Source organism: Argopecten irradians, chromosome 4, assembly GCF_041381155.1.
Source record: "Argopecten irradians isolate NY chromosome 4, Ai_NY, whole genome shotgun sequence".
NCBI lineage: Eukaryota > Metazoa > Mollusca > Bivalvia > Pectinida > Pectinidae > Argopecten > Argopecten irradians.
The window spans coordinates 21,704,044-21,718,134 of record NC_091137.1 but is presented as its reverse complement, the minus strand read 5'-3'; the positions used below and the strand labels follow the sequence as shown (position 1 = coordinate 21,718,134).

The 14,091-nt window shown below is 35.3% G+C and overlaps 1 protein-coding gene across 1 annotated transcript in view; it reads right to left on the bottom strand.

Annotated features, from left to right (window-relative positions):
* The window catches only part of LOC138320949 (bone morphogenetic protein receptor type-2-like), a 66,647-nt gene that overhangs the window by 24,726 nt on the left and 27,830 nt on the right, over positions 1-14,091 (bottom strand). The window contains exon 2 of the mRNA XM_069264273.1: positions 11,790-11,996. Within this exon, the coding sequence (XP_069120374.1) occupies positions 11,790-11,996 (207 nt within the window). The remainder of the gene's footprint in view (positions 1-11,789; positions 11,997-14,091) is intronic.

Here is a 14,091-nt window from a genome sequence, read left to right as displayed (position 1 = left end):
TATTTTGTTAAATCAATTTCAATAGAACTAAATTTCTACACACTGAATATTTTATATTGCAGTGATCAACAATTAAAAGTACACAATTACTGAATCTGACAATCTGGTGCTAGTGTTGGTTATGTAACTATGGAAGTATGATACCCAATAGATAAAGACCAAACACATTAGTAAAATATAATTATAGATGTTTTACACGTTAAAAAAAAAAAAAAATCCTGGAAATCTTGAACTCTGTTATATAGTTTTTCAGTACTCTTATGTGTAAACAGGCCATCATGACTGTGTGATGCCCTGACATAGAAATGCTCCAGACGGTCAGTACCAGACACGAAATGGTCAGTTATTATCTGTCGCAGTTCCAGATAAGTGCAGTGTGGAAATGGCCGTGTCAGACAGATACCGGACATCTCCCAGTCCTCAGGGTGGATCACCATACAATTAATCAGTCTGGACACCAGATCAATGTACACATTATACACCAAATCCACAAACCTCTTACCAACATCAATGCTGGGTCATGGTCATATTCACACACAAACAAAAAATTTACAACACAAATTTTGAGGATAAAAGCAGATTAAAAAAGCATAGATGACTTGTTGATACATGTACATTAATATGTGTGCTGTTACGATAATTAACATATAAATGTTAGGACCTCTGTGTAGTAGCTGTTTGCTATGTTATGATGTTGACCACTGTAATGATAGAATATTACAGCTCAGACCAGTATGTTTCAAATAACTTTTAACTGAACACTTTTAGGCAATGTCCTGATCAGAATTTCCTTTTATCTTTTAAGCCTCAACGTTAACTATTTTAGGAGAGAATGTGTATAGGCTAAGCCTGTTGTTCAATCCTATTGACAATACAACACCAATATGTCAATAAAATTTGATGAAATGACAAACGTTAACTATACCTGCTGCCCCTATTGCATAATCATAAAAGGCGACTAAATTTAGAATCTTATCTTTTCTTCCTTACTAACTTTTTTCTTCCTTACGTCGACCTTGACACCTGTGAGGTAGGATCTGGTTTCTGGTCCTGCTTAGCGCTCAGCATACAGGTAGTGGCACGACTGGTTCGCCAATTGTCAGTATAATGTGACCAGGTTAGGCGTGTTGCTTGGTATCTTGGTAGCATACTTCAGTGATATAGCACTATAAAAAGGGCAGGAGTTCCACAAGACAAGAAATTAAGACACAACATGAACATACCGCAATCTCTCAATACATGCACCTCGCACTACATACATGATTGTGCAAATACATGGAAAGCATCTTAAGTCGTATGTATTGTAAAACATTAATAAATTTGCTATAGTTTTGGAAAGTCTATTTGAAAAACCTTCATTATGTGTCATAAAAGTGAATTGATTTTTTTGGTTTCCTGTGTATGCATGTATCAGTTAACTTCCCTACTGGGATCTCACAGTTAATGTGTGGTCTAAAATTGGTCTTGATCACAAACACTTCAATACATATAATTCTAATTAAGAACCTGGTCATCAAGACATACCAAGTATCTAATTCTAAGGACCTGGTTAGCCAGACTTACCAAACATCTAATTCTAAGGACCCGGTTAGCCAGACTTACCAAACATCTAATTCTAAGGACCTGGTTAGCCAGACTTACCAAACATCTAATTCTAAAGACCTTGTTAGCCAGACTTACCAAACATCTAATTCTAAAGACCTTGTTAGCCAGACTTACCAAACATCTAACTCTAAGGACCCGGTTAGCCAGACTTACCAAACATCTAATTCTAAGGACCTGGTTAGCCAGACTTACCAAACATCTAATTCTAAGGACCGGTCAGCCAGACTTACCAAACATCTAATTCTAAAGACCTTGTTAGCCAGACACCAAATCTAATTCTAAGGACCTGTTAGCCAGACTACCAACATCTAATTCTAAGGACCGTAGCCAGACTTACCAAACATTAATTCAAAGACTTAGCCAAACTTACCAAACATCTAATTCTAAGGACCTGTTAGCCAGACTTACCAAACAATCTAATTCAAAACTGGTTAGCCAGACTTACCAAACATCTAATTCTAAGGACCGTTAGCCAGATTACCAATAAACATCTAATTCTAAGGACCCGGTTAGCCAGACTTACCAAACATCTAATTCTAAGGACCTGGTTAGCCAGACTTACCAAACATCTAATTCTAAAGACCTTGTTAGCCAGACTTACCAAACATCTAATTCTAAGGACCTTGTTAGCCAGACTTACCAAACATCTAATTCTAAGGACCTGGTTAGCCAGAATTACCAAACATCTAATTCTAAGGACCGTTAGCCAGACAACATCTATTAGGACGTCCAGATACAACTCTAATTCTAAGGACCTGTTAGCCAGATTACCAAACATCTAATTCTAAGGACCTGTTAGCCAGACTTACCAAACATCTAATTCTAAGGACTGTAGCCAGATTCATTTAGCCACTTACCAAACATCTAATTCTAAGGACCTGTTAGCCAGACTTACCAAACATCTAATTCTAAGGACCTGTTAGCCAGACTTACCAAACATCTAATTCTAAAGACCTTGTTAGCCAGACTTACCAAACATCTAATTCTAAAGACCTTGTTAGCCAGACTTACCAAACATCTAATTCTAAGGACCTTGTTAGCCAGACTTACCAAACATCTAATTCTAAGGACCCGGTTAGCCAGACTTACCAAACATCTAATTCTAAGACTGTTAGCCAGACTTACCAAACATCTAATTCTAAAGCAGACTACCAAACATCTAATTCTAAGCCAGCCAGACTTACCAAACATCTAATTCTAAGACCTTTACCAGACTTACCAAACATTAATTCTAAGGACCTTGTTAGCCAGACTTACCAAACATTTAATTCTAAGGACCTGGTTAGCCAGACTTACCAAACATCTAATTCTAAGGACCCGGTTAGCCAGACTTACCAAACATCTAATTCTAAGGACCTGGTTAGCCAGACTTACCAAACATTTAATTCTAAGGACTTGGTTAGCCAGACTTACCAAACATTTAATTCTAAGGACCTGGTTAGCCAGACTTACCAAACATTTAATTCTAAGGACCTGGCCCCGATTTCTCGAAACAAAAGTGCAGACTTAAGTCAAAACTTTAGTTTTTCTCCTTATGTAACTTATGAGAAAATTTATGACTTAAGTCAGTTTTTGACTTAAGTTTGTTTCGAGAAATCAGGGCCTGGTTAGAAAGACTTGCCAAACATCTATTTCTTAGAATCAGTAAGCCAGACTAAGTAAACCTTATCTCTTATTTACATGTTCCATCTCTCTATCAGGGCTATGTTGACCGTTATGTTAATTTGTAACTGAATCTGAGGTTCAGCTTCTACACACTGTTGGACTCTACAACAAATTCTAGAAAACACAATCAATATGTTAACCAAATATCCCTTTTATTCACCAACATTCTGAAAAGAACACACTGGAGAGAAAAGAAAATGACGGATCCTGAAGGTCGTTGTCTGAGGCAAGGTCTGGACATTATTTAACACATTAGTTGGATTCCAAGTGGTCAGAGGAGACACATAGTCACACAGATCAGTTCCATCAGGCGACAGTCTTAGCACATTTTACACAATGATGTATACTGGAAGACGTTTGCGCACAATACATGTACAATAAAACAGGGTCAAGGTCATTCGTATGTGGGTCAAGGGTAATTTTAGGGCATTTGTAACCATACTTATCTCTTCATTAAATACTCTCAGTCATATATATCAGATATTGATCATTTTAGAATAAAGGTGGATCCATTGAAAACAGATATTCCTGGAGGATTAGAAAAAGTAATACTCTTAAAGGAGACAGTGGTTTTAAATATTGACGAGGCTCTCGAGTATGTTCAGGATGTTCATCTGCTCAGCTGTTCTTATAAGACACTGACCTCTGAATCACTGACTCCAGCTAGAACAATGGCCTAATTTACCAATATCTGGTGTTGATTTAGTCCACACAAGTTGATAGGAAGAATTAACACCTAAGCTCCTTGCCCCAATTATATCACTTGAGTGTTGGCTTCAATATTGGATGATTTATTTTAGTGTCTATCACAAGGACTTTTTTTCATATTTCTAAGCAGGGAAGTAGAGCAAAAGATTTTGAAGTTAATCAACAAATCAATAGCATATTCTACTTTTAATATTGATTGTCAATCAAAGTGCCAAGGCCACTCAAAGATGCTGTGAATGAAGGACTCAAACAAAGGAATAAAGAAATTGGTTTTTCATTTAAATATTGAATTTAGTATACTAATTAAGTGTGCAGTGTTGAATTTTCATCATCTCTTCAAAGACAAAAAAATCATAAGTTAACATAGCCGTATCTTCATATCCACTTAACATTTAAGAATATTTATCGGAAAAATATAACATTAGAAATATTACGATTTCCGGATATATTTTGGTTTCCTTTTTAGAAAATAACATGGGTTGCTTTGACGGCTTTTGACTAAAAAATCATGGCCAGATACTTTTGCCAAATAAAAGGTACAATATTTCGTTACGTATAAAACTCAGATTCATTTTAAATTCACAAGAACGCTAGTCGGTAACATAAAAAAAGCTTCATGTAATGCATCGGACTTTAGCAAGTCTTCGTAAGAACTGTACTGTACTAGATCCAGATCATGTGTGATGTTTGTGATGTGTGGTACCACACTGTGTGTGTAGAGTATAATGAGGAGGAAGAGAATTTCATTTGTAATGCATGTTAAATCTGGATAATTTATTAGCAGCTATAAGTGTGTATACATAAATGCAGATGTCAACATATAATATACTTGCTGAAAAAATAAAACTAAACAAACTTTAGCTTCCTACACTAGGAACGATGTACATCTGTATACCTGTATCTGTAGCCAACAAATTTAATGGCATAATTTATTTCAGTAAATGAATTTATATGACTGTCTCTGAATCAAATATTGTGTGTATAAATGTCGCTATTGTTTCAATGATTTTGAATTTCAAATACATGCATTATTTTAATCACCTATCTTAGCAAATATTTGATGATGTATGATTTAGTATTTCCTAATAGAAAAAACTTTTGTAAATATCATGTACATATAGCTGTGGTTTAAACATGAAGAAAAGTGAAAAAATGATAATAACACATTGATCACAAATCACAAACTTTTTTTGTTGTTCATTAGTATACCTGGTAAACCTTAATCTTTGTTTGTTTGTTGTTTATTGATATATCAAGCTCTTTTGATTGATTGAATGATGCATCCTTGTTCCGGTTTACCATTAAAATCGATCTGTAATCAAGCTCAATCCGTGGTCCGCTTTTTTGCCGAAATGCTCGAACGTCGGTGAAGACACCCCAAAGGAGCATGGGATGGATTTCGCCGATAGGAACTATAATGTTACCATGGGATATCAAAGTTATCTGTTGTGAGAAGTTATACAACACTAGAGTCTATCTGTTTTTAGATTATATATTTTGATCAAGCTTACGTCGTATGATCGTAAAATTCTTCTAAGTTGAAAAATCACGATAACTGGTACAGTCGATGTCTGGAACAGGTCCGATTTAATGCATACATTGTCTGCCAATTTTTCGTATGATTCATCTCAAATATAAAAATCACGATAACTGGTCGCGGCCCAGTACTGGATGGCGACATATTATCGTGAAGAACATATTATCGTGATTTTTGCTTTGCCGACTTTTGAATAATAATAAATCATGGCCAGATATTTTTGCCAAATAAAAGGTACATTATTTGGTTACTTATGACACTCAAATTTCTTTTGAATTTATAAGAACAATAACGTCAACAAAACTTCATGCAATGCATCGGACTTTAACAAGTCTTCTTAAGGCTACCGTAACTTACACATCAATATAAGTTCATTTGTCACTCTTATATATATAGTAGCTCGTATATATATATAGATCTATATTATCATTATATTTTGTAAGTTTATGTTGATAAACTTTGTACTTTTTCCCTTTCAATATATAACGCAGTTGTCGATAAACAAAAGGCACAACTAGCTCCCAGTGACAGAACAAGGGAGGAACCTCATAACTATTAACTATTACTGCGCAATAATATCATCAAATATAGTTCGTCAATGCAACCGAAACAAAAACATCTATAACCGTTATAAGAACTTTCTTTTGCAATTATCTTCCTAACATATCATTACATTAATTATTCAGTAGCATGAATTACGTAAAATTGAAAAAATCATACACAATCCAAAATCCACCGAAAGTCTGCCGCGCGCGGAGGAATACATCAAAGAATGCATTGTTCGTGATTTTTGGGACCTTACATGACGTGTAGGTATACATAAATCACAGAGTCCCTACTGAACGCTTAAAACATACCGTCTATGGTGCATATGTATGTACAAATGCATTGTTTGTGTTTTTGAATACTGAGGTTCGATTTATTCATACTATCAAGTAATATGTAAAATGAACTAAACAACATTAAATTTTCATCGCGGAGTGGTTTTATTGCTTGGATGTGCACAGGCTCTTCGAGCATACCTAAGAATGCTGTTTCACAGCATCAAAAAATGTATTATCAATTTTAAATTTGACCTCCAAATTCCACATTTTTCACTGAAATATTTTATAACGTGGTAGTGAGATTTAGGTAAAAGTATCAGCACAGCAATCAAACTAACTACTACTACAGTTTACAGGCAAGACATTTTTATAATTTAGATTTAAACTGGAATAAGATGTCAATTGAAAATAGTTTCGTTTTAATGCAAGATGTTTTTCAATACTATTGAATTCGAAATATAAAGTAAAGTGTAATTATTCATCAGAAATAAATGTATTTAACAGAGAAAATCTGACCAACGATCATCTCATCCGGAACATTCTAGCTGACCTCTGCACCCATTAGGAACCTGACAGATTTGTTAAGTACCTTAACGACACTGATCATATGGCCTCTCCATACCATCCCAGCCAAGGCCAAGTACCACCAAGGTGGACAGAGATACCACAACACTCTAATGGTATAAAGCCTTATATAGTAATCCTCCATCAATTCACAGTCCGTCTTGTCAACACTTGTACAGACAACATCCTATCCATTATTCTTGCTATGGGAGGTTAAGTCAGGATAATTGTACCTTTTGGTTTTTATCTTAAAGCAACAGCTAAGGTTACCCAAGGACAGATAACATACAATTCTGTATACCTGTCATGAGTGTATTTTGAGAGACTGCTGCATGTAACCATCTCCAAAGTACTACTTCACTAAATCATAGGGGACTGCTGTAGCTGAGTGGTTATACATATAAGATAACCCTGACATATTACTACTCGTCCGAGATCTTTTGAATGTTAGTCTTAGGCCATACCAATTTGATTTCTTGTTCTTCGGATTTTGGAATTTCAAAATTGGAGCGAGCGAGCGAAATTTTTTTACATTTTTCAAATGGCCAAAATCTTGGAGCGAGCGCATATTTTCTACTCAAAGCGTGCATGATCAGATGAATATAATCAAAATACAAGGATAAATATCTTACTATTGCCTGCAATACCAACTAGGTGAAATCGGCCTAGAAAACCTGTAGTATTGGATGGACTTATAACAATTTATGAAAATAGAAAGAAAAACTACAACAGAAAACTCATATAAAATAAACAAAAAGGTTTAATAAAAAGATTGAATGTCAACACCAACAAAATATTAAAATTATAAATCTAAAAATCTCTTTTAGATTGGTACAAAAAATATCAATCTTTAATCCTTCCTGGATTCACTCATTGGCACAAAATAATAATTTAAAACAACAATATATATATGAAAGATATTAAACAAAACAATAAGGGGGAGGTAATATATATTCTATCACTTGATTCTGTTCTAGTTTAAATATCTTCTAAATTGATACAAAATATCAATTCTAGATGTTTACAAGATTCAAAACAGTTATGAAAAAATAAACCAACCCCCCCCCCCCTAAAAAACACAAGGGAATGTAATATATCTTCAAACACTTGACTTATTTCTTTATGCCATTAGACACAAGACTTTCTTTAATTGGAGTAAAATCTCTTCCGACACATTTCCTGCACAAAATATGACAAGGATCACAACATAATGATTTATAAAAACGATGGAATAAAGATAAAAAATAAGGGGAAGTAATTTATAACAAATTTTCTATCACTTGACTATTCTTCACAAGACTTTCTACTCCTACTAAAAGCTACAATGTCTTCTAGATTGGCACAAAAGTAACCATCATCTACATACATACTTCCCCCTATTACTTAATGACAAAAATATGATAAGTCTCATAAAAATGAAATTCAAACAAAAATCAACAAAACAACGAGGGATACATAATACAGGTATAAATATACCCATTTGTTAGCACTAGACTTTCTCCTATTGAAGTTAAAATCTTTCCATCAACACAGAAAATGCCGATTGTTTGGTTGTTGTTTCATTAAGTGGAGAGTCATTCTTAAGTACTAAAAATTCAACAAAACGCATTCCAAGTTCATTGCATACGTCAACGGACATTGACGGCGATGAAATGACAATGTTGTTTTGGGAGGGAGGGCGAGTACGTAGTAAATAATCTAATTTCATGTATGTTGTTTTCTTGTTCTAAGCGTTCATACAACTGATAGAAAGTTACATCACCTTCAATGTTAATTGGCTATTGCTGTATTTTGCAAAACATTCGAGCGTCCGGATTCTGTTGTTACCGACACTACAAGCACGCCCATGATTAATCATTATACAGTCCGGCGATGGCGATTTGCCGCTTCAAAACACGTTTTATGGGTCTGATCGGCGCTTTCACGTCGGAATGAATTTTGATTCCTTCGATTCAAACATCTGTTCAACCAAGAAACGGGTACACTAAAATTAGAGTCCAGAAAAAATCCGGGATTTTTTTTCACGAGTTCGTCAGACTCCGTCGGCGAGAAAAGAGGGTGGTAAAATTTTGTTTTTATTTTTTTTGTATTTGTTCAAAATAGGAGCGGGAAATCTGACGAACGAGAAATCAAATTGGTATGGCCTTAAGTATAAATTAGGCTGGGTGCATATTTACTCAAGTTATGGTATTCCCAAGGTCCAATCATAATTATAAGTGCAAAGGGCACGAACTCCGTAAATTACTGTTGAATCAAGCTGATTTTCGAACTTGTCTGAAATATTTTCAATGTTAGTCATACAAAGTTTTATTAAGCCCAGTTCATATTTACTCAAGGTTATTTCAAATAATTTTGCTCTGACTAAAATCTGTTAAAAAAACAGAGACTTCACAGCTATAAATTTTGTGTCAACATAAATTATAGGAGTCCATATTGTTTTAATATGTACTTCTATATATTTATTGAATTAAAAACAAGATGCAACTCAAAAACAGAATAGATTTATATATAAACAGGATTGATGAATTTGTTTGAAATATGACAAGAACTGAAAGATGATATTTCTCCAGAGTTTTGATATGCATTTAGAGTTGGACCCTTATGGCAATGTTTCTTGATCTACACCCACGGCTCTCCCCTTGTAGCCACTCGGAACTGTTAGCACTTGAGCTAGCACTAATTAGCCTGAAACAATGTATAAAGTCAGGGGTGTGACTTATATAGGCTCAAACTACAAACTCTGTCATCTAGGAAAGTACGGTAAATCTCTACAAACTTTGAACATTTGGATAAATTCAGGGGTGTGACTTCTACACACTCTGTCCGCTATGGTACTACGGTATGTTTACACAATCCTCGAACGATGAAAATTAGAACTGTAACAAAGCCATTAGCTTACTAATAACCCCCCTCTCCTCCCTCTGTTCCCAAAACTTCTGATGTTACCTGTCCTGGAAATTTTTTCTCATTATTTTTTCATTGTCATGTAAATTCTATAACTAATTGATAGTGAACAATTAACAGTGAATTTGCTGTATAGCCATTTTTGCGAGTCAAAATTTTCATGATTTGATCTAAAAACGGGGAATTCAAATTTCAGCGGATTTATAAATTTGGGTGATATGGCACGCTTTAATGGTAAACATTATTCAACCATTTCTTGATATTTCACATTCAATTTTCGTAATCCAGAAATCGCAAAAATATAATCCCCGCAAAAATAACTGGCTATATTGTATTTAGCTTTGTCAACATTTGCTAACATAATGACTAGTTCCAGCTTGGGGCCATTGTGTTGTATGTCAGTTGTTAGAGCGTTTGTAGTGTGGCCTACCAGTATCCAGATCATTATGGTTGTGATCATATCAAACTTTGGAGGAGAAAATCCCACACGGATGTCCTCTATCGTTGTCTGTATGATGTGGGGCCTGTATCTTTGTCAATAGGTTTCACCTAACACTAATCACATCATTCTGGAGTAAGATTACACTAACACAGATCACATGGGTCCACAGAGACCTACACAGCTCAATACAGCAGCTCCCCTACACCTCCTAATACATAACATCTCAGTATTGTCATCTCCAACAATGACTCAGACATTCTTGTGCTCAATATAGCAGCATTTTCCCTAAATTTTACTTGTATTGCTGTATTTCAGTTTACACAAGGCGTGTAGTTTATACTGATATTGATTCAATAATGTTACTGGGAAGCTGCTTCCACTTCATTTCTTCCAAAAATCATGCATTGCAATCCTTTTTCACTAAACAACATAATTGTAAGTGTTTACTAATTTACTAATTACTTTTGCAAATTTATTTTCACCACAAAACAGGCTAACAACTTAGAGCAATAAAGCATCTATACATACTAGAGATGACCCCACGCCATAGTCCTATAAGACATGGACATAAAAATAGAAAATTTGTTCTATATAGCCCAAATAGAAACATACCGGTCTCCAAAACAAATGTCAGAGATATGATACATAATGTTATATATTTTAACATTGTTACTATACTAAGTGAAGGTTTAATTACTCCTTTTGATAAAGGTAAACAAATACATCTGACCTTGGTTGAAGGTTGTGACCTGGCCAGTAGAAATATGGAGTATACAAAATCTGACCTTGGTTGAAGGTCATGACCTGGCCAGTAAAATTATTGAGTATATAAAATCTTACCTTGGTAGAAGGTCATGACCTGGCCAGTACAAGTAAGGACTATACAACATCTTAATTTGATTGAAGGTCATGACCTGGCCAGTAAAAGTAAGGACTATACCATATCTGACCTTACCAGGCCAGTAAAAGTATAGGGTATACAAAATCTGACCTTGGTTGAAGGTCATGACCTGGCCAGTAAAAGTATTGAGTATATAAAATCTTACCTTGGTAGAAGGTCATGACCTGGCCAGTACAAGTAAGGACTATACAACATCTTAATTTGATTGAAGGTCATGACCTGGCCAGTAAAAGTAAGGACTATACCATATCTGACCTTACCTGGCCAGTAGAAGTATAGAGTATACAAAATCTGACCTTGGTTGGAGGTCATGACCTGGCCAGTAAAAAGTAAGGACTATACAATTTCTGAATTTGATTGAAGATCATGACCTGACCAGTAAAAGTAAGAACTATAAAATAACTGACCTTGGTAGAAGGTCATGACCTGGTTAGAAAAAGTATAGAGTATACAAAATCTGACCTTGATAGGTCGTGACCTGGCCAGTAAAAGTATGGAGTATACAATATCTGAACATGGTAGAAGGTCATAATGTAAACTTGGCAAGTAAAAGTATGGAGTATACAAAATCTGATCTTAGTAGAAGGTCATGACCTGGCCAGTAAAGTAAGTAATTATAGAGTAACCAATATATGTTACCTTGGTTGAAGGATGTGACTTGACCAGTAGCATTGTTTCTGTTCCATGTTGTGTAGCAGAAATGATTCTCATCCTGACACTGCACTGTCATGTGATTTTTCACGACTGGAATACCATCAGAGTTCAAGGTCACTGTGATGTCTGGATGATTTGATGGTGTAGATCGGTTGAAATGGGCACAGCGTAATATGCTTCCTCCTACAGCTCCTGTAAAAACAAAATTTGGCCAAGGTTATCAAAATTTTAAAACATGGAGGAATTTGTTTTCAAATATAAACCTGAAAGCAGGTTAATATTTGTTTTATTTAAAAAATAATAATATATGGCACTTAATTTAAAATCTTTTATATGGACTGTTTAATGTACTCATACCTTATATGAAGTAAAGATTCTATGATTCTATAGTACAGGATTTAAAGAATTTTTAAGACTATAAATGCCTGTCAGTTGGTTTTCTTGAAAGATTTTTTCGTTCTATTACAGTGTGCTGCTTTTTGTTCTTCTTGATGGTCCATGACACCACAATAGAATATCGAGATGTCATGAAAGTCACAAAGTCCATTTTTGCTATACATATATTTGGGTATGACCTGGACCTGTTGGAATCTTAGATCATCCTTGAAAATGATTATGACATCACTAATACAAGAATTCTACGGAAGTGATGTGTCATCTACACAGCATCACAAACAAGAGATCCCAGAGGGATCTTGGCGCCAACCAAAGTATGATCTATGTCTGACAATGGAAAGAGGGATCTTTTCTCTGCTTTTCAAACTTTTTCAAACATACAATATATATAAAATATGAAACAGATCACTTCATTACTTTTTTAGAAATAGCAGTACCAAACTTCAACTATCAAAATCCAAGATGGCTATCTGTCGGCCATCTTGTTGACCGATCGGTCCTAAAATGCAATATGCACAACTAAGGTCCTAGGGGAACATACATATAAAATTTGAGAGAGATCGCTTCAGTACTTTCTGAGAAATAGCGGTAACAAACTTTAACTATCAAAATCAAAGATGGCTGCCTGGCGGCCATCTTGTTGACCAATCGGTCCCAAAATCCAATATGCACACCTAGGGCCCTAGGGGAACCTTCATATGAAATTTGAGAGAGACCCCTTCAGTTATTTCTGGGAAATAGTGGTAACAAACTTTAACTATCAAGATCCAAGATGGCAGACTGGCGGCCATCTTGTTGACCGATCCGTTCGTAAATACATTATGCACATCTAACGCCCTAGGGGAACCTACAAATGAAATTTGAAAGAGATCCCTTCAGTACTTTCTGAGAAATAGCGGTAACAAACTTTAACTATCAAGATCCAAGATGGCGGCCTGGCAGCAATCTTGTTGACCGATCCGTCCCAAAATGCAATATGCACAACTAGGGCCCTAGGGGAACGTACATATAAAATTTGAAAGAGATCCCTTCAATTCTTTCTGAGAAATAGCAGTAACAAACTTTAACTATCAAAATCCAAAAAGGCTACCTGTCGGCCATCTTGTTGACTGATCGGTCCCAAAATGCAATATGCACAACTTGGGCCCTAGGGGAACCTACATATGAAATTTGAGAGAGATTGCTTCAGTACTTTCTGAGACATAGCGGTAACAAACTTCAATTGTCAAAATCCAAGACGGCCATCTTGTTGACTGATCCGTCCCAAAATGCAATATGCACAACTAGGTCCCTAGAGGTACCTACATATGAAATTTGAGAAAGATCCCTTTAGCCCTTTAGGAGAAATAGCGGTAACAAGAAATGTTAACGGACGGAAGGACGGACGGACGGACGGAAGGACGGAAGGACGGACCAACGGACCACGGGCGAAAAGCAATTTGAATAGCCCAACATCTGATGATGGTGGGCTAAAAAAAAACAAAATATAAAATTTGAATGAAATTGGAAAATAAATAGTATAGTTATTGAGCGTAAACTGTGGATTTATCTGTTTTGACGATTTTAAAATCCAGTAACTCTTGCAAATATTGACGGATTTTTACCATTATCGAACTCACCCATGATCACATTAATATAAAACAATATATTGGTTGAAATCGGTCAATAAACACTAAAATTATCGAGCAGAAACCATGAATTTATATGTTTTGTCGATTTTAAAGTCCCATAACTCTTGTAAATATTGATGGATTTTGACCATTATCGATCTCGTTTGAGAGTTTATTGATATCATGCAATATACCAAATTTCGGATATCGGACGATCAATATTTATGATCAATATTTAAGTTACTGCACTGAAACCATTTTCCGGACATAGTGATACCTAA